This window comes from Falco punctatus (genome assembly GCF_963210335.1).
Source record: "Falco punctatus genome assembly, chromosome: 1".
NCBI lineage: Eukaryota > Metazoa > Chordata > Aves > Falconiformes > Falconidae > Falco > Falco punctatus.
In genome coordinates, this window is record NC_137580.1 from 86,754,085 (window position 1) to 86,776,784 (window position 22,700).

The following is a 22,700-nucleotide window of genomic DNA, read 5'->3' on the forward strand; positions in this document are numbered from 1 at the left end:
GCGTCCCTCCCTGCTACGTGCTTTCCATTGACTGGCAGGCTCCAGCAAGTGTGTGTGTGTGTGTGTGTGTTAGGCTGTGTGACAACAGTAACAGATCCAAAACCTTTTTCCAGTCATTTTTAAAGTTTGACAATTACAGGTTTTAAACACGGAATGGTTGAAAGGGACGGAAACAAAAGGCTTACCTTGGTTGTTCTTTTGTGTTTTATATTAGATAACACGTGAGTATCCACAGCTTGCACTGTCACATGCACAGATTCACAGCTGTAGTAACCCAGAGAGCCTCAGGTTGTTACAGTATCCACTTAGAAAAGGTTTCCTGTGTGTGCTGGGGAATCTGGCTTTTCTATTCAGTGTCTGAAATTTTGCCAGTCTTCACGCTTTCCCTTGGATATCAAAAGTGTGCATTTGGCTCCTTCCAAGTTTGTTACCAGGCTGAGCAAATGCAGAAATGGTCTCTGAAGTGAATGTCCTGTTTCAGACCGAAGCTAATGAGCAATTACTGTTAGGGGACTGCTACAGGTCTGCTGACAAGTTGTATCGCTTATCTAAGACTGGGTATTTTTACAGTTGTAAGGCTGTTCTGTAATGTTGTTTTGATGTTTGGCTCCTGTCTACTTTGTCTCATAATTGAGGTAAAAATGGAAAGATAGAGAAGTTTTGGTTCTCAGCTTCTTCAAGGCATCATACGTTTGTGGCAGCAGGTGATTTGAACACAGATATTGCCTGTGACAGGAAAATGTGGAAGTAAATAATAGAGGAGTCTTGGCTGAAATATTCTCCTGTGCAGAGGGTAAGCGTAAGATCAATGATCCCCCATAAATTCATCCTCATTTTTAAGACTTGCTCACTATACTTGTCTGCTGGCCACTGGATGAATTTTTACTTCTTGAAGCATAGCTAGACTTAAAAGTGTAAAAAATTTGTGTATAGCAGAAAAGTCCTATTAATCTCAAATAGCACATCACGTTTATGGCTCTGTTGTAAGACTTGATTACTTCAGCAATATCCATGTCTTCATAAAAGTGCCTCCTTGCTTTTGAAAATGTTTCTGTTGCAGCAAATGTGGAAATTCCCCTAAGCTGTGTGCTAGTCTGGCATCTCATCAAGTGGGTTTGCCTTTTAGTTTTATGACTTAACCTTCTAGTGATATACTGTAAATCTAGCGATTCTGTTTTAATCTAGAGATTTTAAAGTTGTTGTTCTCTTGTTATTTCATAATCACTGTTTCCCCTGCAGGTACCCTGTGGAACTTATCGTCTTATGAGCCCCTGAAGATGGTCATCATCAACCATGGTCTGCAGACACTTACCAACGAGGTGATTATACCCCATTCAGGTTGGGAGAGTGAGCCAAATGAGGACTCCAAGCCTCGTGATGCTGAGTGGACAACTGTCTTCAAGAACACTTCTGGGTGCTTACGGTAAGGCAGGAGTGTGGAGTATTTTATCTGTTTACCACGTCCTGTGTTTAGGAATCTGATAGAATTATTTTGATGTGAAATTAAGTATCATATATCTTTCATTTTTGCAGAATGTCTCCATTTCAGGGGCCACAATATTAGTGCTTGGAGGTATTTGCCTGCCACAGACTCTGTTGTTGTAGGACTTGTCAATGTAGGTCTGTCCAGTGGGGTCAGTGTGAAGAGGAGGTCATTTATCCAGATTAGGGGGAGTGGATCTGTATAGGGTGGTGTGTGATATGAAGGAGAGTGACCCAGGGAAGGCTAACTGCCAAGCTACGTACAAAATCAGCATTTTGCAATGCAAACTGTGCCACAACTGCTGAGAATCATGCTTTCATTTGTCTATTGTACTGTGATCAGTGGGCTGTTTCTACAAATTTTGAGTACCTTCTCTGCTTCCTTTGATGACACAGTTTTTATTTATTTGAAAAGTGTGTTTTCAAACCAGTCCCTTCTTGGTTTTAGGCCTTCTCCTGTCAAAAGGCATTTATTTGCAGATGCTGGGGAGCTGGTTTTGTGGAATTACACTGAGCCTGAAACACGGATCTAGTTTTAGCCACAAACACTTCTATGGACACACTCCTATTTTAAGCTGAAGTGACTAAGGACCTATGGGAAATTAGTTAAGAACCTGAACTACTGACCCATTTAGGAACCGATTTCTAATATTGCTTGCAAAGGAGCCTTTTCTGGTTAAGAATTTGTATTTACATTTCTGAGAGCACCTTGAGAGTAGGACAGTACATGCTGGAAGCTGGAGTCCAGAGGAGTCCTAATGCAGTCTGAAAAACCTGAAGACCCAGTGTTCCCTAAATAGAGTCTCTTTTCATTTTGCTTTTCTTTGAGAGAAGATAGTGGAGATGCCCTGTTAGCGTTCAGCATTATGAAGTCGTCAATTAGTTTGAATAAAACTAATAAAGATTTGGCATCATAATTTCTGTTGCTCTGAAGTATACTTCTGTCAGACTTCTACTGATTAATGCATCTTCAGAAGTTGATTCATTTCTGTTTCTTGGACTTGTGGTCTCTAAATGGCAGTAACTGTTCCCCCGAGTCATTTCACAAGTAAAGTAAGTAATGAAAAGTGTTCCGAAAGGGCCCATTTGTGAAATTATTTGCAGTCCCACTGGAAACTAAGGTCCTTTAAGTCGGCTCCAGACATCACAGGTTTTTACTTGCTAGCGTCTCATTTTCTAATGGTGTTTTGCAAGAGGAAATTAGTCAGGGGTAGGGGGAGGAGGATTATCTGAAGGAATATGAGATTCTTCGGTAAGTGTAGACAATAAATTAATCATTAGTAGAGTAACCTAATGCACATCATAACTTTTTATTGGTATGTGGATCTACTTGAACTTCTACATTCCAAGATAGCTTTGGGGTTTTTTTGGTTGGTTGTTGGTTGGGTTTTTTTTATTTCAAAGCAAGGTACTGGTTTTATGGGACATGAAAAAGCTTGTGTCACTTCAGACCCTGTGTTCTTAAGGCTAATGAAGAGTGGTATGGAGCATAGTAGTACTGAGAGATGTCGAGTAGAAAATTTGAACTTTTTGTAGTTAAAAGCGGTCCTGATGCGCTTCGAATGCATCAGGACAGCAGCCAGTGAAGAGTGACTGCTTCTGTTGTTGAAGTGGGGAAACGTATTTCAGTTTTTTCATGTATAGTCTCTGCTGTTGCAGTCAGGTGGGACTATGTGCTTCCTTGTGGAAAATTTGAAGCTTCAGTTGGGTGTGGGGCAAGGTGATTTCATACTTGCAAGTAGCTGCTGAAGGTAAATGGAGATGTGATGGCAGGTAAGCAGGGAATGGTAATCTGGAAAAGGTAGTTTGTCCAGGTGTCTTTGTTGTGCCACGGGGAGAGGAACCCCTTGCCTTGAAAGGAGGGAGAATTGTCTTGCTGTCTCCTTACTTCTTGCAATGAGATAAAGTGACTCCAGGACAACAGAAAAAATGCAGGAGTAGGTGAGATCTGAGCTGTCTTTCCGTTGCTTGTAATTCTGGTTACCATGTCAGGGATACCACCTATCTTTTGTAGAGCACTTCCAGATCTAGGGAGAAAAATGGACGTATCAAAAGTAATTTCCATTAGTACTGCTGGAAATCATTTTGTGTTGTTTGTTTAAATCCTCTTCAGCTCATCCTTAAAAGCACCAGCAAGATAAAGATAGTTAACACCAGCAGAGAATAAATTGTTGCAGCCATCTGACTGACAGATGTCCGTGTTTTAAAAACCTCTTTGCCGGCTCTTTTCTTGTTGACACAGTAGCTGGTCCTGGAAATTCAATTTTCCAGGAATGGAGCTTATTGCAGACCACAGACTGTTCCCCAATTTGATATTTAATTGGGAGGTTAGTCTTCCTGATGGTGTGCCAGCCTCCTTTGTCCCCTTTGGAGGTGAGCCTTAGGTGTGTGCTGCGTGGTCTTCTAAAAAACTGAGAGAATCTTTGAACTTCTGAGGTTTCGGATGTCCTTGCAGTTTAGGTATCTAAGCAGAAGACAGACATGCATGCAAGTCAACATTCATTTCAGTATCATTTTTTTCAGTTAATGAAGTTTATCAACAGATGTGGGTGAGTTTGAAACAAACTGTGATTCACAGTGTGAACTGTTTGCCCTTTTTTTTTTTTACACTGCTTTCTCATCTTCACTTTGTTCTTAATCTAGGTCTCTCCTTTGATAATGTGGAGCATTGAAAACACTTATTTCAAAATAATTGAAACCAAGTAATTTTAAAAAACAAAACAAAACAACCCCCTAACCAATACTTATTTGCCTTTACCTCTTCTTCAAATCCTGATCCATCCCAGTTTCCTTTTCAGTCTTGTCTTGTCAATAATGCTCTTGTTTCCCCTGTGTAATTTGTAAATCTCTCTCCCTTGTCACTTTGGGTGTTAGGGTGCTGACGTACATCCAGATCTGAGTAGGGCAGGGTGAGTTGTAACATGTGTGGTCAGCTTTGCCTGCGTGTGCCTAAGTGTGGATTAACAGCTGGCATTAGCAGCACAGATATGTCCTGCTGCGAGTATATGTGGGATGCTTTAGCAGAGGGGTCAGTAACTGGGGCCAATATCTTAGCAGACATCTGTACCTGCACCAGAGTTGCTTTACTAGGGAATGTGCAAGATAAGAGGCATGATCCATGCAGTCTTTTGCCCCTTACCTAAAGGTAAGGTAGCTTACTGACTTTGTATAGCCCTGATTTCTACCCACTTCCTGAAGTAACAAAAATCCATCTGTGATACTTGGTGTTAATTTTAGACTATATGACCAAAGGGCTTGCACTCGGAAATGTATCTGTCTGAGCTGCTGTTTGAGAAAGCCCTGTGTGTGATACGGAGTAACTTTGGACCTCAGTTTCCAGCATTTGCAAGCTAGAAATCGGAGAAACTGTGCAAAGTTTGTTATCATAAAGGTGGCCATTCAGATACTACTCTCTCTTTCACCATGAGTTAAATAACTCTGGGATCACCTGTGACACTTACTGATGTCCATACCAAACTACTATAGCTAACTGACAATGTATACATAGCCAGTAAGAATCAAAGGAAAAAAAGGCAACTGGTTAGGGTTTATATTGACTTTGGAGGCCAGTGTTTATTTTAAGGGCTCCTTCTAAATCAAGCTTTCTCTGGTGGTGGTGGCCATTGTAAGCATCTTTTGCACGCTAGTATCATCTGGAATACAAGGAGTAAGTTCTGAGTGTCATCCCAGTCTTTTTTGACGTGCCAAAAACTCATTTCAAAGACATGTTTTGGGAATCTTGTATTCCCCTTTGCAAAATAAAGACTTGGCAGCACAGCCAGTTTGCAAACTATGATCTGATAATGAAATTATCTATAATCTTTTTCTATAATCTTTACCAAGAACCACAAGAAAACTGAAGGAACTAGTGCGGGTGATGGTAATTTTGTCTCCATTCTCATCCTGAGATCAGGAAAAAGGTGTTTCCTCTTACATTGCTGTGTTTTGCTTCTAGAGGCAGACCCAGTACGATGAATGGATTTGCAATATCTGTAATTATTTTACTAATTAAATTGGTCACGAGCCTTGTGATAGATGCTACCTTGGGTGTAATTTTATAAAATAGAGGTATTTGTATAGCCTGTTGGACTGGTTGAGGGAAATGGGTACGGTGGAAGTCTGGAAAGGAGCAGTAAGGAACAAAAAAAAAAGGATTGATTTATTGAAATTAAGTGGATTTTTTGGTTATGGAAAAGTAGGCTTGGGGAAGAAGTAAGGAAGCCATTTGCTAGGAAAACCATTAAAGGTGCACAGATGTTCCTGTATTTCATTCGGAGTGCAAGTTTCATGTCTTCCCATTGTATTTTATTCTTTTAGGTTTGTGGAGAATGTCTCTTCTAGTTACTGTCTTTTTATTTTTCTTTAAGCCCCTAAATCCCTACTGGGATTTACGATCTAGAAGCATTCATTTTTAAATTGTACTTTCCTCCAGTTTAAATAATGTAATGATTTGGTGCATCTTAACAAGGCCATTTCATGATCCTTCCTACAACTCTGACCCAGACACTAAGGTGCTTTAGAAGAGTACAAGTTCAGTTGCTTGCGGGATTGATGGCGCTTAAGGCTCGGTCACGTGCACCCAGGCAGCACCAGGGACTTTCGCTGTGTCTCCATGTTTCTCCTAAGGTGCTTCCCTGCTTTAGAGGGGAAGTGCCACATCTGTGGGTCAGAGAGCACTGCTGCAGTCACATGATCTTTTTTCTTTTCTGTGTAGGTACCTACCATAATTCCTAGTTCTCTGGAAGCAGCAAGGATTTTAGTGGTTTAAAAATGAAATTCATTCTGGGCTTAATTGCTGTTTTCTGCCTAATTACTTTTAATTCTCCCTTGGATTTTTTCACTTCTAAGAGGACAGAGTAGAACTTAGTTCCTAAATTGCTAACTTTCTACCCTGATTCCTGTGCTAAACTGACCTGCTGTCAACAAATGTTAAATGAATTAATTTGCATAGCAAACAGATGCGAAGTGCTCTTTTTTCCAGGGTACCATCTGTAGTTGCAGCATTTCTTGTCAATTCTCCAAATACACAGAAATTTGCATTCACAAATAGCCTCAGGGTTCAGAGACCTGGCCGTGGGTGTATGAACACAAACAAACTGCACCCACTTGACTTCCACTGAAAACATGCTTTCTTCAGATCAAAATTGCACAGAACAGCTTGTCCAACATCAGCTCCTGAGAAGAGAATGGACAGCCTGGTGGCTAGAGCTGTGACAAGAGACTTGAGAAGTGTGGCTTTAATGGCTGTTCTACTACTGTTCTGACATAATTACAGGCGTGATTAATGGTATAAACCTTTTTGTGGTTTAATTTGTAATAGCCGTACCTCATTCTGGTTTTGGTGAGATTCAGGTTCTTGAGTGCCTGGGTGGATCTGGACTTCAGTCACTCATCTTCATGTTCCTGTCTTTAATGTGGGATTGGCACCTCTGTCCTTCCCTTCCCCTGAAGCTGGTGTATGGCAATAGCTCAAGGATTTTTGGAGTGGTTGATCCTAGAGACTACAGCTGGAAGTTAGCACCTACTGTAGGTATAGACTAAGAGTTTGGTCCCATGGAATGAAAACCTAGGAGTTTGATGGTAAAGAAGAGATACAGTGTTTGAAGAAATGAGATAAGGAGTTGGTAGATTCAGAGCTACAAACTCCACCAGGATGAGAAGTTATGTGTAAGTGTCTGCAGGCTCCTGTGACTTTTACGTACTTCAGAGGAAAGAAGGCTGCAGGAGTTTGGTGGTAAATCATTAATACTTAGGATGTGCCAAATAGAGTTTTTCTATGAGAATGTTTTAAGCCTTTTGCTGAGGGGGACAGAGCATTAAGGACGTGCATCTACATCTTGTCCTGCAGATGTAACTTACGGTACTTCGGGCATATGTAACACTGCTTAATGGTAATGGACTCATTCCTCAAGTCCCAATGTCTTTATATACTTGTGCATATATATATGTGTGTGTGTGCAAACACCTACAGCAGTCACCGCTTGTAGCACAAGTGTGTGTGTCTGAGAGGCACATGAAGGTAAAGAAGCTTTGTCAAACAGAATCTATAGTCTTGGCAGAAAAGTTCTCTCCTGCACCCTGAAAACGACTGTATCAGTGATACTGGTGTGTCCATTTTTTCTTCCCATCTCTGCATGCTGAATTTGAGGAAAGGAGAGAAGAAAGGCTGTGAAAGCCAGATGCTTATGCCCTCCTTTCTTATTAATGATTAATGTATGGCTTTTCTCTGAAGAAAAGTGCTTGGGAATTAGAGTTTTCAAAGTGAATTGCCTTCAAGCTCTATCCATCTTTAAACCCTGCAGGCATAGTAATAGTATGTGGTGACAGTCACATAATATTTGTCCTACCTGTACTCTCATGTACTTGAGGCAGCCTTTTATCTCCATCTGACTGAAGTAAGAAGGCACTTGAGTACAAATCTTTGACCTGAAAGTGCTGTCTAGTGAAGAGCAGGACACAGGAGGTGAAGCTCAGGTGATGCTGCCACAGTACTGCCAGCCCAGCTGCCCGTGGTGTCAGGGGAGCTTTGCTTATTGAAGCGTCTCAAGACAGAGAAGATACATAAATGTGACTTCTCAGGTGCTCTTTTTTATCAGCAGCAAACTGGTAATTGAGCTTCATGAGATGAGCCAAGCATTAGTACAGAGCCCTGCTTGCAGCAGCTACATTTCTCCCCCACTCCTAAAAAGATTGACAAAGTCATTTGAGTTTTCCCCTTAATCGGTGTGTTCCCAGTCATAGTTCAAGTAGCCCTTTTGTTTGCTGTTGCAGGGCAGTTGTTTAACCACGGAGGCCTGGTAGGACTTCTTAAAAAGCTGAATGCTTCCCTGTCCCAGCCAGAGGAGATGAGGGCAGGTGCTGCCACATCTGTGCCCACCCACCCGCTGTACCTGGAGGCTGGTGTACTTGTAGTGTCTTCATACTGGGTACAGCTCTGGGGAGGTTGCTGCTCCCGAAACTGGAGCCAACGATACTTCAGTGTTGTTTTGTGCAACAGGTACTTGTGAACTGGAATTTCAGCAAAGGAATAGTTTTAGAAAGAGATGAAAACTGAACAAAAATTTGCCTGTAAGTCTTCACTTTGGTAGCAGCAAGGAACATGGAAATGGGAGAAGCTTATCTGCCCAACCCAGACTGGAAAAAAAACAACTCAAATTAAAAACCTACACAATAGAGAGGAGTGAGCAAAGGCAGTTTCTTAATTAGCTTACTGATACTGTGCAGGATCACAGCATATGGCTGTCCTGGGGCTTATATGATGAGCAGAGCGTTTAATTCGTGCTAGTAAGGAGCTGTTAGGGTTCCTCCTGACAGTTCCTGATGTTTAGCTTGTAATATAAATAAATTATGCATAGATTTTAGCAGCAGAGACATAACCTAGTTACATGCAACCTTAATGCTTTGCAATCAAATCTGAAGTATAAATTTAAAGTTGTGCACTTGCTTATTGCCTCCTGTCATTACTTAGGAACAAATCTAGGTCCCTTCTCCCTTGGCTGTCAGTGAAGGGAATCTACAAAAACATCTGTTGCTGTGGTGGGAAGAAGAGCAAGACTGAAACAAAGCTCACTGCAGTCACTGTAATGGACATAGTTTGCTTTGGAAGGCATGTGAGCCATGATCCTTTATTAGATAAATACAGCCCAATTTTTGTTATTTTGAGATTCTTTCCACATGGCAGCAAGCATGTGTGATAAAGCAAGCAGAGCCCCTTAGCCTGTCCTCCAAGCTGGGACTGGAATAATAGGGGAGCTGAGTAGCTGCTGGGCATCATGGAATTCTTGTGTAGTGTGTTTCTGCATCGTTTTGCATTACAGGAGAGCAAGCTAAGGACCTCCAAGTAGGTCATGCAGGAGGTAACCAGTCAGCATTTTACTGAAAAAGCATTACATGATGTTTTGAATGTAGAAAGCCACAAACAACAAAGGATGGACTTGACGTCTGTACCTTGTTAAACTGTACCGCTGGCTGTTGCACTCCTGCTTATTGCAGGGAGCTCTTACAGACAGTGCTGATACGAATATGAGACACGTGACAGTGTGCTTTCTAGATCTCTTGCTCTGTGCCAGCGTGGCTGGAGCACAGGCTCAGCTTGTGAAGTCCTTTTCCAGGGGTGGCTTTTGGTAGCATTTTGGTAGCTCTTCAGAAGCATTTGACCAACTAAACAAAACCTATCCCTTTATTCAAATAGCTGGAAGGGTTTTACGTGCAAGGCAACCAAGGCTGCTCATCTGCTGCTCTCTTTGGTCTAGCTGGTAAGTGGATGCTGAAGTGGAGCAGCAATTTCCAGTGGGATCTCCTGCCCAGGTCTGATACACACCTTTTCTCAGCTGAACAGCTGCTCCCTAATAGCTTCAGTATAGCTCCTCTATCTTTCTGTTTATTTCATTTGGAATTTGGCTTTTTCCTATTTTCTTTACTATATTCCCTCCTTCATTTCCAATTCAGCTGTCTGCTGCCACACTCCATTGTGTTGTACAGGCCTCTTTGACCACTACTGCCTGGATCAGGCTCTCTTTGTGTCACTGGCAGCTTCTTTCTTATTCTCTTTTATTTTCAGAACAATGAGCTCAATACCAATTAAACTCTCTGGTATTTCATGTGAACTGAAGTATGGAATTCATTCGATTTCTGCATGAAATGATGGAATGATTTTAAAATGTTGTGTATTCCTCCTTTGGGACATTCAGTACCTAGAAATACACTAGGAAATAGAGTACATTTACTGCAACTATTATTTATCAGTCTCCTTTGGCTTGACATCCAAATAAAGATTTCTTGGTAGTGAAGCCAAGTATGGGTGTGGAAGGGTGTCTTTATAGCAACAGTTCTGACAGAACAGGTGGATAGAACAACTAATATATTTAAATTAGACTTGTGAGAACCTTGTAAGTTTTTATCAGCTTAAGTATATAACACTCTGTGTCTGGACAGCAAAGCCTCAGTGATGGTGTTAGTCAACATCTAGCAAAGTGTACATACTGCTTTTGGGGTAACTCAGCCCCCTTGCAAAGCGTGCACTGAACCCAGCAGGAAACCCTGGTTGTAGCTCTCTGGTTTGTAGTGATCGCAGGTATCCTTTTTTTCTTCAGCAGTGCTGAGACAGACTATATAGCAGGCAGTGTTACTTTTTAGCCTGGTAATACAAAAATAGCTATTAGAATGTTGTTTACACCAGTAAAAAGTACGATTCATTTGAGCAATCTGAAACCCCACAGCGTGCAGAAAGAGGCTGTTGGAAAGACCTCATCACTGTCTCAGCTTCAGCTGTCAGCCATGCTTCTTCCAGAGGAAGGTGGAAATGTTACTAGGAGGATGTCTGAAAGAATTCTGGTTTGGCTTTTGATTTATATAAAAGGCAAAGTCCCCAACCTGTTGTCTTCATCCTCAGCTGGGTCTCTAAACAAAGTGCTTTTTACACCTGCTGAACTGAAGCAGGATGGTAAGTGTTCAGTAATATTATAAACTCTGGCTTTCAGCTTCAGCTGCAGCACAGTGGGGTAACAACTGATGGCCCTTTCCAGCTTGGTGGCAGACACAGCAATAGTCTTGGAAATACTGGTTTTATGTTCAGAGACAAAAAAGGTGCCACTCTGATGCTTGTATTTTCAAGTTTCTTTTCATCATTTAGAAAAAAACCTCAAATGTTCTCCACATATCCACTCTATCAGATTGTTAGGGAGAGCACTGTGGGGGTAGTGCTACATGATTTGCATTGAAATAGTGCAAATTAAGTGCCATGCATTTAATTACTTTTAAATCTTTTCTCTTGAGGATAATTTTGGTGCATGGCACAGATAGTAGTAACAGCTCACCTATCCTAGAGGTGATGAATGCCAACTCTCTTCTGCAGATGTAAATGTTACTTTCAGACTTGCATGTTATTAAGAAGACTATTTGGTGATAATGATAACCTTATCTAAAGCATGAACAGATTTCTCAGCACATTCCCCACCATCTTCTGAAGTCTTTAATACCAAGACTGGATTCCTAGCCTGATGTGTTTCTATGCTGGTAGGTATTTACTTTTATTTAACATTTACTTAGGCTCCTCTGTTTTGTTTTCTCAGGGAAAGCATATATTTGAACATCTTTACAAATCCTCTTTCACTATTCCTGTCTACAGTCTGGGCTCCAAGAATTTGAGGAAGAATCCAAGTCGCTTTTTCCAGCTAAGGGCTGCTGGGGATTTAAAATCTCTGGAATGAGCCTTGTGCTTTACTGTTTTACATAAAATCAGTCATACAGTTGGTTTCCTTCCTATGTACTTTGAATAACATGGACAGTAATTCCATGTCTTGCTCCTAGAATTGCTCTTTTGAGTGTGTTGTATATATTTACAGTAAGCACACCATGAGGCTTTCTATTACCCTTTGCAGTGTGATGTGAGAAAGATACTATTCTTGATTTTATAATACACTTTTTCATTTAATGGACTCTTGGAAAAGCATTGAAAAGCAGGGAAAGCAGCAGAAGCCTCCCTGGGGATGAAGAGACAAGGGAAGGGAAGCAGACTGTACAGAACACCAGAGATGAATGGCAGGTATCATTCATCACTGTTCTGTGTAACGGTAGTTCAGGCGGTTCCTCCTCCCCATTCCCACCCATGTGAACAGGCAGTCAACTTGATTTTTGTTTGTAACAGGATTTTGCCCATCGTCAGTGCTACAAAAGTGCTGCAGAGTTCCTGTTTCAAGTTGTTCAAACATAAAAAGTATCTTTGACTTCATCTATAGGGGTTCTTGATACTAAGCTGCCCCAGCAAGCAAGTCACTGAGAGTGTTTTAACTACAAAAATTTTGGGGCTGTTCCAGTTGTTGCATGGTAGCATAGCTCCTAAGTAAGAGGTAACAAGCACCTCAGGTAGGGTTTTGGCTTCCTTTTCTATTCAGTGTTTTTTATCAAACACACCATCCATGAAGCATTAATTTTCTTCTGCTATAAAATGATGCTTGTATAATATGTAGAAAAGATTAGTGAAAAGCAGAAGCCTCTACTTTATTCAAGTCTGGGTGCCATATATTGCATATCTGTTGCATGAGTTTCGGGAAGTTCCTGCCCTGGGCAAGGCTTTGCATTCCCTCTGTGCAGTGTCACCCTGTGTAAGACAACTACAAGTCCTCCATTAAGGTTTGCTGGAATCTCTCGCCTGTTTGTTGATTTTCATCACTCTTGAAAGAAGGCTGTTTAGAAACTTCGCTTTTAAAGTTTCCTTTGGAACGTGATTTAGTAACATCTTTCATTCCATAACATGTAATAGATCTGTAAGACGCATCAACAACTCCAGTGCAGATATGAAATTGGGAGAGATTTTTCCTGACCCTGCTCAGTGGAGCATCAGGCTGGCCATTCCATTGCAGTTTCTGTCCTTTTTAATGACCAGTACTAGCGCTAGCTCTCTTGTCCATGTAGTCACTTTTGTCTCCATGCTGCCATGGCTCCTGAAGACCCAGGATGTGGCTATGGCTGATGACTGCCGGGTGGTATTTTTCAAGGAGGTAGATAGTGTAGAGTCTTAACATCCCAGGGCAGAAATGCCACCTGGCATTTTCCTGGGTTGCAGGAGCTTTTGAGGGTTGCTCTGGATCATGCAAACCAACCCTGGGAGCATTTCTCTTGGGATTGCCAGATGAGAAATTACTCAAAGCATGTGGTCTTCATTTTCCCTGTGCCTGCCTTTGCTTAGTACTTTGGGATGTTTGGTGTACTTGTGCATGTATCTGAAATGTAAATATTCCCATGGAAATGGGAGATCTTTGCTGCCTTTTGCATTGTTGGAGCAGCAAAAGAGCAGATGCTGTAAGGCAGGTGATGATCTCCCTGGGCTGAGTCTTTTGAGAACTGTGTTGCCTGGACTTCTGTGGAGAACATGAGCTGAGCTTTCCAGTAGGTTGGGGTTATAGTTACAGACAAGGAAATGCAGGAATCTCATTACCCAAGGAGGGAGGACTAGCAGAATCCCACGATTGTTGGGTGTTTATAGAATAAATGTTTCTCCATGAGATGCTCGTAAGGTTATTTTTTTTTATGTGTTACAACATTAAAACTGCAAAGTTTGATGCCTGGATAACTTATTCATAGCATGCATTAGCTATTAATTTGATCCTGCAGAGTGTTGATGCCTATTTATGTGTAATATATGTGGGAATTTTTTCTTGAGGCATTAATTTTCAGTAAATTTTTCTATAGCTGAAGGTAAAGCAGGTGATATCAGCTAGCCACACTGATACACTTTTATAGTTATCTTTTTCAATTATAACCTTATTGATGTCTACCTTCATATTAATCCTAATACAGATGAAGAAATAAGAAAGCAGGATAAAAAATGCTGTGATGCTGTTGATAACCAAAGCAGTAAAACAAATGTGCTACAAGTGTGGTAGCATAAATGGACCATAGAAAAATGTCTTATGAGTGCGGCAAGAAAGGTGTGAAGGATTTAAAAAAAAAAGAAAAATTTGCATTTACTTATTTTTGGAAGTCTGCAAGTGTTCCTTATGTATTTTAGCCCTCTATTTCTAAAACTTAATGAGGGAATAAGAAATGTGATACACAGCTCCAGATAAGACCATTTTTAGTGCATTTCTGTCACCCTCAAGCTGAGTAAGTGATGTTCCACTTGAATAGATGTGCTTGGAGGTGGAGCTGCTATCATTTATTGTTATAACTTCTGAAAGGTATCACAGAGAATTTGAATTCTAATTTCAGTTTCATAAAGACTTTACGTTAAAATTCACATTTGGGCTTTTGATAAAAAAGGATTAATACAACTGGTGATGGAAAAACAGCATGTAGAATTCTCTCTTCCATGTATCCTGTGGAATCATATTTTAATATCCACTTTACCTGCCTTGTATAAGCCATTGCTAGAGGTGAGGCTGCGTGTTAGGATTTGGGGAATGAATTCATTTATCTGTGCATTTCATTTGCGTTCTTAATTGAAAGCTAATGTGCTGTTACAGCAACCAGCTCACAGTCAAGTGTCTTCAGATTTTTAGAGGTCCCTGAGAAAATGTGGTATTTTCCTAGGCAACCAATTAACATACCAGCCTGCCTGGGTGATGGGGGGACATGGGAGGGGGCCATGATTGATTGTTAATTACTTGGAGATTGGCAGTCCCCCTAACTGGTAAAAAGAAAAATTGGCTGCACAATCCTGATAGTAGAAGGTAATGATTCTGTCCTGAGCTTTTGAGAGCTAACCTTACAACGATCTGTGGAATTCAAAGACCCTGAAAACTGAGAGATTGGCTGTGGTGGTGTTGAGATTAGTGGGTTTCAGCTTTCAGAAACCTTTCCATGTAGATTTTGCCAGTGAGCACTATTACAAATCTTCATTCCCCACCACCACCACCACCCAAAAAAAAAAAAAGGGGGGGGGAGGTGTAAGCGGCATTTGGAGAATTTACTTGAGTTTTATTTCTTTATTGGGTAATGGCAAGTTGATGCTTATGCAAGGCTGGGGCTTCAGTATTATGTCATGTGCATGCTTGCTGGACAAGGGGGGCTAAGTTCATAGCTCCCCTCTGACAGTTTCTCCAGTCATTGATACATGGAACTTCAAACAGCTCCGAGTAGCTTTTCAGTGCTCTGTCTTGCATCTTCTACCTGTGCCATTCTCTTGTGCAATGTTTTGAGAAATTTAAAGCCTTATAAGTGTACTGAATGAGTCTTTTACTTCATAAGCATGACTGATCCAGGCTTTGTGCTGAGACTGCTGTACACAGTGTGAAAGGTGGCCTTTACATGTTCAAAACGTAGGATTTAAACTGGGTGGCCGTAGCTTCCAGTTAGAAAGCTGGGGATACAGAACCAATTTGAAGAACCTTTGAGGAGTCAAGGAGACAGCATTTGTACAAGGTGACTCCCATCTGACTTTTGGAGCAGATGGGGGCCAAAGAAAGTGAACAATTTTGTATATGGATAGATTAAATACGGCTTATTTGACCCCTGTTTTTAATCTTTTTCATTTTTCAGTTTCTGTGGTCATGAATACTTCTGAGCAGTCTTGTGATTTCGCATGTTTTTCTTGAGATGGTGAAAGTATTTTTGAAATTAGAAACTCTGACTGTGAAATTAAATTTTTAGTTTGCATATTGGTCGCGCTGAAAATTCCTGTCCAGTTTAATGTATATCACTGACCCACCAGCAACTCAGAGGAATGTGTGTGTAGGCACCTCTGAGTGTGTTTCCCTATTTCTTCAGATTCAGGGAGTTGTAGATATGTATTGTCCATATTTTACTGAGTTATAATAGGTTTGTCAGACTACTTTGCCTCCAAATTGTTCATCCGAGGTAATGAGTTCTTAATAATTGTAGTATAAATCGACACACCTTCAGCTTTATGGTGAAGGTTAGATGCCTAAATTTTCTTTTAAATCTCTCCTGTTAGGAACGTAAGTTCCGATGGAGCAGAAGCACGCAGAAGGCTAAGAGAGTGTGATGGCTTGGTGGATGCCCTTCTTCATGCTCTACAGTCTGCAGTTGGCAAGAAGGATACAGATAATAAGGTGAATTTGAGTATTAAAATTTAATGGATGTTTCCATTAATTTAGGCTGAAGTGTTGCTCTGGGATCTGACGCTTAATTTGCTAGTATCAGAAGGGGATTGTGCTTACCTCAGAAAATACAGTAATTATTTTCCTCTCATCTCTGTCATGATATCCGTGCTAGTCCTGATGGGGGAATCAGTATGATGCTGCTGTGTTACCTTGTGTGGCTGATGAGGTGAGCAAAAGCAAGTGGTTGTGATAGGTGGGGAGAGTAGTCCTTTATTATTGCCAGTGATGTTATTGCTATTGTTCTGCATTACTTAATTGACATTTATAAGTGCAGTCTCCAAATCAGAATTGAGTCCCGTTGTATTGTGCTTTGCACAATACCAGCAAAGGAGTCAGTTCCTATTTTAAAGACTTTATTCAGCACCATCTCTTAACAACTGTAGTGCTTAGACATTAAGGTATGTTGTCACACTTGCAGCCCTTTCATTGTGGCTTTTTTTTTTTTTAAGTGTAGATTTTGATTAATCTGTTTTTATCATCATCTCATCCTGTGGTGCTTAAAAGCGTATTTATATGCATAAGGAATATCATACCTTTAACCTCTCTAAAAAAGAAAAAGTACGGTATTGCTTCATAACACCAGTAAGGCTTGTACAGCATCATTATTTTATTCGAGGCCTACCATGCGATGGACTGTACAAGGGAATTATAAAGCCCTGTCACTTAATCAGGTAATTTTGGAAGTGGATTTTGTAACTACCTGGTGGTTTCCACTGCAACCTACAGAGCATTGCTCTTGTCAGAACCTGATGTGCTGTGGATTTGCTATTACTACAGGACAACGTGTGTTCTCATTGAAATCCTCACAAGGCCTAGGTTTTGACCCAGAGAAAATTTAATAAAGTGGGCCCCTTGGGGATCTTAAAGGTTGGAAGAATGAGAGAGAGGCTTGTATTAAAATAAGATCCTTATGTGATCACTTTCTGGTGTGTATTTGATCTTCTGGTGAATTATATTCTTTATGTAAGATCAGGTGGTATTCTAGGTTAGAGAGTTTTCATTTTGAATGGGTGCTATTTATGAAGCGCTTCACTTTTGGAAGAATAAAATTGGGTTTAGAACAAGAATGAATCTTAATTTTAGGGGTCTTGGCTAAATCTCCTTTGAAAGCTACATTCTTTCCCTGGGGCAGGTGGGCTTCTTTTTAATTCCCTGAAACCCTCCACTGTATAATATAATGGTTTGCAAATAAGAGGGTGCAGTACTTACTATAACATAAATTTCTCTGTAACAGTCTGTGGAGAACTGTGTGTGCATCATGCGGAACCTTTCCTACCATGTCCACAAAGAGGTCCCCGGAGCTGATAAGTACCAAGAACTAGATGCCAGTCAGACTACAAGCACGGGAGGCTCTCAGAAGAAGAAGAAAGACGATGCTGGTTGTTTTGGTGGAAAAAAAGCTAAAGGTAGGTGTTGCAGAGAGCTCAAGAGCTGGAAGTGGGTTTGAGCGTAAATTTTGCTGTGTAGGCCTGCTCTTGAAAGCACATTCATCATACTGGTCTAGAATGTTGTGGTTCTTGGAGGTGTGTGTTTGTAGTGTTGTGGCATGTGTTCATCTCCCTTGTTGCATTACTACTAGATATTTGGGATTTTTTTCCACAATTGCTATAGTTTTACTTGGCTTTAAGTAAGAGTGCTGCATGCTGATAGATGACGCTCTGCTGTTGGACAAAGGTGGATGTGCGCTACCTCTCCTCTGCATCGTTGTGTTCTTGCATCTGTCAAATCCATGCTTAGTCCACTTGCTTGGCTGCACAGCATGTGTCACTGCCTCTGGAAGCCAGGCCAGCATGCGTTCATCCCCATGCACTACTGTCTGTCTTTCCTGTATGTCTTCCATGCCTCCGGTCTCTCACATTTGAAAATAAACTAAAAGCCTACCCTCCCACTCACAGCCAAAACGTACAACCTCCCAATTCTGTCACTCTTTCAGTAATTTAAATTGCAAACATGATTTTATAGCTTTTAATTGTCAGTCACTTTTAGACCTGTTCTCTCCTCTGGAGCACGTGTGTTGCAAATTAATTTCATTATGAGAGAGGATTAATGGTCTCAGTAACCTCCTTTCCATCTTTCCTTTAGAAAGAGACACTTAAATTACATCAGTTTTCTTTGTTGTTTTAGAGGAATGACTATTCTAGACTGAATTCAGAGATAATTAACCCATTTTCTGTCTAGGCTCCATTCTCCTCATTCATGTGTACTCACACCCTGGCTTACTATTTAAGCCAGGTCTAAGGAAGGTTTTGGTCCTGAAGAGCTAACGTGGAATTGTTTGAACCTGACAGACTGTGCGCTGCATGTTACTCTTCCTTTGATCTGACCTGTGCGTGTTATTACAATGTTATGTGTTTCTGTGTGTGTTATAGGGAAGTCATCACAGTGTGAACTTGCTTTTGCAGACTAGCCTGTCATCAACTGCATTTAAACTGTGTTTAAAAAAATAATAAAATAACAAACTGATGGGAATCTTTTAATGTCTGGGGGGAAAACTGAAGAAAGAATTTTACTTGCCTGGCCAGCCTGTTCTCACAGTGAATGACTAAAAACCTCAGTGTGATATCCTTTGGAAACCTTGAACATGTGCTGACTCAAGCCTGTTCCCTGCCACTTGCAGTCCCTGTTGTTCTGCTGCTTGAGAGCAACACAGTCAGTGAAAACATTTTTAGACATAAAAGCTATGAGTGTGCACTGTGGGAGGAGGAAAGGAGCGTGCTGATTGAGAACTGTCATCCTCCTCCTGATGACAGTGAAGAGAGCGCTCTCAGGTGGCTGTCCTTTGGCGAGGGGCTGCCTGCTTCCTCAGGGGCCGGCCTGTCTGTACCTTCTGTGTCCGTGTGCCCTGGTAGGTTCTGTTTATCAGCCAAAGCATCTGATCCTGTCTTTTTGGACAAATCGATTTCAAAATCGTATGACACTGAGGATGAACCCGCGGATTTCAGCAAGCAATGCAAGCTCTCCATGACAGCTTGGGTTTAGCTCTATGTGTTCAGCAGGAAATGACAATTTCTGAAGTATATTTTAACATATTTGTTTCCCCCTCTTTGCAGTGCTCTTCTTAAAGTGTGCTGTTCTCTAGGAGGGGAATCAACTGGTAGTAATGCTGAGCTCACAGCTGGCAGTATGTAGATCAGAAGGATAGAAGGGGACAGGCAACTGTTGTTTTTAAAAAAATAAAAATAAAAATCCATTAAAAAATGTGCTTTTAAAATCATAAAAGAAGCTTCCTTTTCTCACTGTAAAATCTATGTGAACACCTGGTCTGAACCTGCCTTAATTTTCTCAGTCTAGGACTTTAAAATAGATCAATTCTCTCCACCTCTTTTTCACTTAATCTTGCAGTGTTTCCATGTTTATTTTATTTTATTTCATGGTCATTGATCATAGCATTTCAAACACCTCTGCAAAGGGGTAGTCGTCCTTCTGTCCCCTCAGTCCTGTGAGCACCTTTTCATTTAATGAAAAGAGGAAGAAAAGAAAAAAAAAAAAGGTGTGCAGAGAAAGATTGGGCTTTTTTTTCAGCAGGAACAAAAGGGAGAAAGTAAAGTATCTTGTTTTGGTTTGGTTTTTTAATTGATGAAACTTCTGTAGTATTCTTGTACTCAGGTTTTGAACCTATTCTGTGAAATTCTGCATCTTTGTGACTGTTCCTTTGTATTTTCTTCCTTCCTGTAAATTTTTGCTGCTTTTCTGGTAATTAGAGGAGTGGTTCAATCAAGGTGAGTCTTTGCAATACTTTTTCATCATCGCCATAATATGCTTTGTTCAGCTTTTACATGCAAGGCTAATTGCTGAGATCATGGTCTCGTTCATTCACCTTCTCCTCTACTCCTCCAGTGCATCCTCCTGTTCATTTCAGTAGGCACGGAAGTCCTCTGACTGAGTGTTTGCAGTTTGGTCTTCCCACACAGACAGCAGAAAAGATAAGGGTTTATTCACTCCTGGTGTGCATGAAGTAAGGTAATCAATGTGCAGCTGGCCTGATAACCCCATGAGAGAGGGAACACCTAAGTGTGTGAGTTCCCTCAGCAATCTAAGTACCACTTCGATGGTTGGTCTGGGTAGCAGTAGCTGTGAAGACTCAGCAGCTTGGGATGTGTATTCTCAGGGATCCTTGGTATTTTGTCTTCTGGGGCAGGTGCCTGGGCTGCTGCATCTTTGTTATTGACACTCAGACTAGCTAGATGAAGCTATCCCCAGTAAATGCCTCAGGGGATACACCCCTTGGTTTCTCACCCCAGCACAATAAGTAAAATTGCACTTGGAATACACAAGGCTGAGGCTAAAGTTTGCCTCCCTAGCTTCTCGCTTGGGAAGTTGTTTGGCTCTGAGTGTTACTGAGACTGGTTCGGGAGTAAAGGCAGGGTCGTTTTCACTTTGTGACACTTCCTGCAAATCAGTGGGTTCTGAAGGGTTGAGCCACAGGAGAGATGTTGGGGCAGGGGGGAATCACTGCAATTGCTCCACCCAGAAAATAGTGCTCAGTAGTGATCCGTGTGACAGGGGTTCCAGGTGTGGCTGGTGAGCCTGGGGAGGGTGGGCATGTTGGCAAGGTGGAGCTCAGCCCTTGCTTTCTGTCGCTCCACTGCAGTCCGGTTCAGTGGGGGTGTATTAACGAGTGCAGTGTTGGCCATTGCAGGGGGGAAGAGGGAGTTGTTAGGAAGACTCCCTTTCCCTTCAACTATTTTTTTAACCAGAAAGAAAACATTTGGGAATTAGTACTTCAGCAAAAATGGTCTAGCTGAATAGCTGTTTTGATTATCCTGTAAAGCAAAACGACATTTGACAAAGATCAACAACAACATTAGTGGTTAATAATGCTGGGTCATACTTCAAAGTCTGTATGGAGTTTCTGGCAGATTGAAAATGCCGAAGGTCATGTTTTGGTTGTTTCTTACATAATGAAAAGTAGTGGGGGGGAGAGGGAAAGAATTTTAATCCCACTGTTTCAGAGACTGTAAATTGCATTTTGCACAAGCAAGCCTCATGTCAGGCAGTTTTCCCAAAGCAGAGTGCTGTGCCAGTTCCTACAGCCAGGTCTCATAAAACAGACCTGTCAGCAGGCATGTTCAAAGCTGTCTGTCTCTTGGCAAAGTTTGGAGCTATGCTTGATCCAACAGCATCGTCTTTGCTCTGGCACAGGCTGGAAAACTTGGAAATGAGGGAGATGCATAGAAGGGCAGAAACTGAAATGTACAAAACCAGGGTCTTAAACTTCTTTCCTGCTGCTGGTGTGGTCACTTCGGCATCCCCATGCACTAGCATTACTGACAGGCTCGAGTGGCAGAGGAGGGTGTTCAGACCTGCAGAAGCTGGTTTTCTCGTTATATTGGTCAGGCCAGGGGATGGCTGGCTGAGAGGTTTGTAATTGGTAGGCTCTTGAACTTGCTAAATTGTTCACCTTTTTAGAAACTCCAAACCAATATTTGTTGGTCCTGCGAAAATCAAATGGGAAAAACACCTGTTGGGCTGCAGATTGAAACTTTGCCCTTCTAGATGGATTTCTTTTGGAGTCATCTTACAGCTTGATAGCCTTCTCTCTAGAGGATAGCCCTGAAAACGTAGGTGCTTCCAGTATTTCTGAACTTGGCCCTTGCTCAATTTGATGAAGCAAGTAATTTGTAGAGTTGAAATTCCCTTGGTCAGAGCTCTGTGTTTGGAATTGCTTCCATTTGTAAACAGCTGGCAGCTTCTGGTTTGAACAGACTGGTTTTGCCTGTGAGGTGGGTTAGTTTCTCAGAGGGCTGAGAGACAAACTAGCGAAGGCTTCATAGAAGATGGCCAATATTTGCAGTCTGGCCCAGAAATTGAGACATGGCAATTGAAGATCCCAGAGCACAGGTGGAGTGTGCTGTCTTAATGAAAGATGGCTTAGTAAATAGGCAGCTGCCTCTGCACTGCCAGCTCAAAAGATGTAGCAGCCAACACTGCTCTCCTGGACAATCTCTTTCTTAAAAAGTTGTGCACAAATACATACTGCTTACTAACGTTGCACTAGAAAGAAAGGAGCTGTTTCTGTGCCATGTCAGTTCTGCAGGGCTAACAGAAGAACCAAACTCCAGCCTTTAAATTATAGAGTGAAATTCTGAAATGAGTAGTTCTGTTGAATAAGCTCTGGCTCTCCCAAGTAAATGTTCAGAGGTTTGAACTAGCTAATGCCAGAGACATGAAATTCAGGGTCACATGGAAAAAACAGTTTGTCCTACTTGTAGATAAGATGGAGTCACATTTAATGGTCTGCCCTAAGTCTGTAATCTTTCCTCAAGACTGACTGACTGACTTCCTTCAGTGCTTCCTCCCCACTGCCCTGCTTTTTCCTGTCAGTGCTCTGAAGGGTCAACAAGGGTTTGCAGCCAGTAAACTGGGTTCAGCTGCCATTATGAAATACAGTGTCCTTTGATGAACAGCATGTTTTCTTTCTGCTTTTTGGTTCCCAAAGCAATGTGTTTCTCATTCTTCCCGGGAGTGAACACTTGATGGAGGGCTGCAAAGTGCAGCTAGTTCCTATCCCTTCCTTTAGAAACGTTTCCATGGAGTGGCATGGTACCTGGCTGCATGACCTTTTGGCAGCTTAGATGGGCTTTTTCATACTTCAAGCAAATTGCTTCATCTGAACAGAACTAGATGCATGTTTTGTTGTGCACAGTAGTTATAGTT

The 22,700-nt window shown here is 41.5% G+C and overlaps 1 protein-coding gene across 11 annotated transcripts in view; it reads left to right on the forward strand.

Annotated features, from left to right (window-relative positions):
* ARVCF (ARVCF delta catenin family member) overlaps positions 1–22,700 on the forward strand; it is a 290,531-nt gene that overhangs the window by 219,729 nt on the left and 48,102 nt on the right. For 10 of the 11 annotated variants that reach the window (XM_080373939.1, XM_080373936.1, XM_080373935.1 and 7 more), the window contains 4 exons: positions 1,240–1,423; positions 15,875–15,992; positions 17,278–17,449; positions 19,745–19,762. In XM_080373939.1, coding sequence (XP_080230065.1) covers positions 1,240–1,423; positions 15,875–15,992; positions 17,278–17,449; positions 19,745–19,762 — 492 coding nt within the window. The remainder of the gene's footprint in view (positions 1–1,239; positions 1,424–15,874; positions 15,993–17,277; positions 17,450–19,744; positions 19,763–22,700) is intronic. The other variant, XM_080373941.1, reaches the window with a different exon arrangement.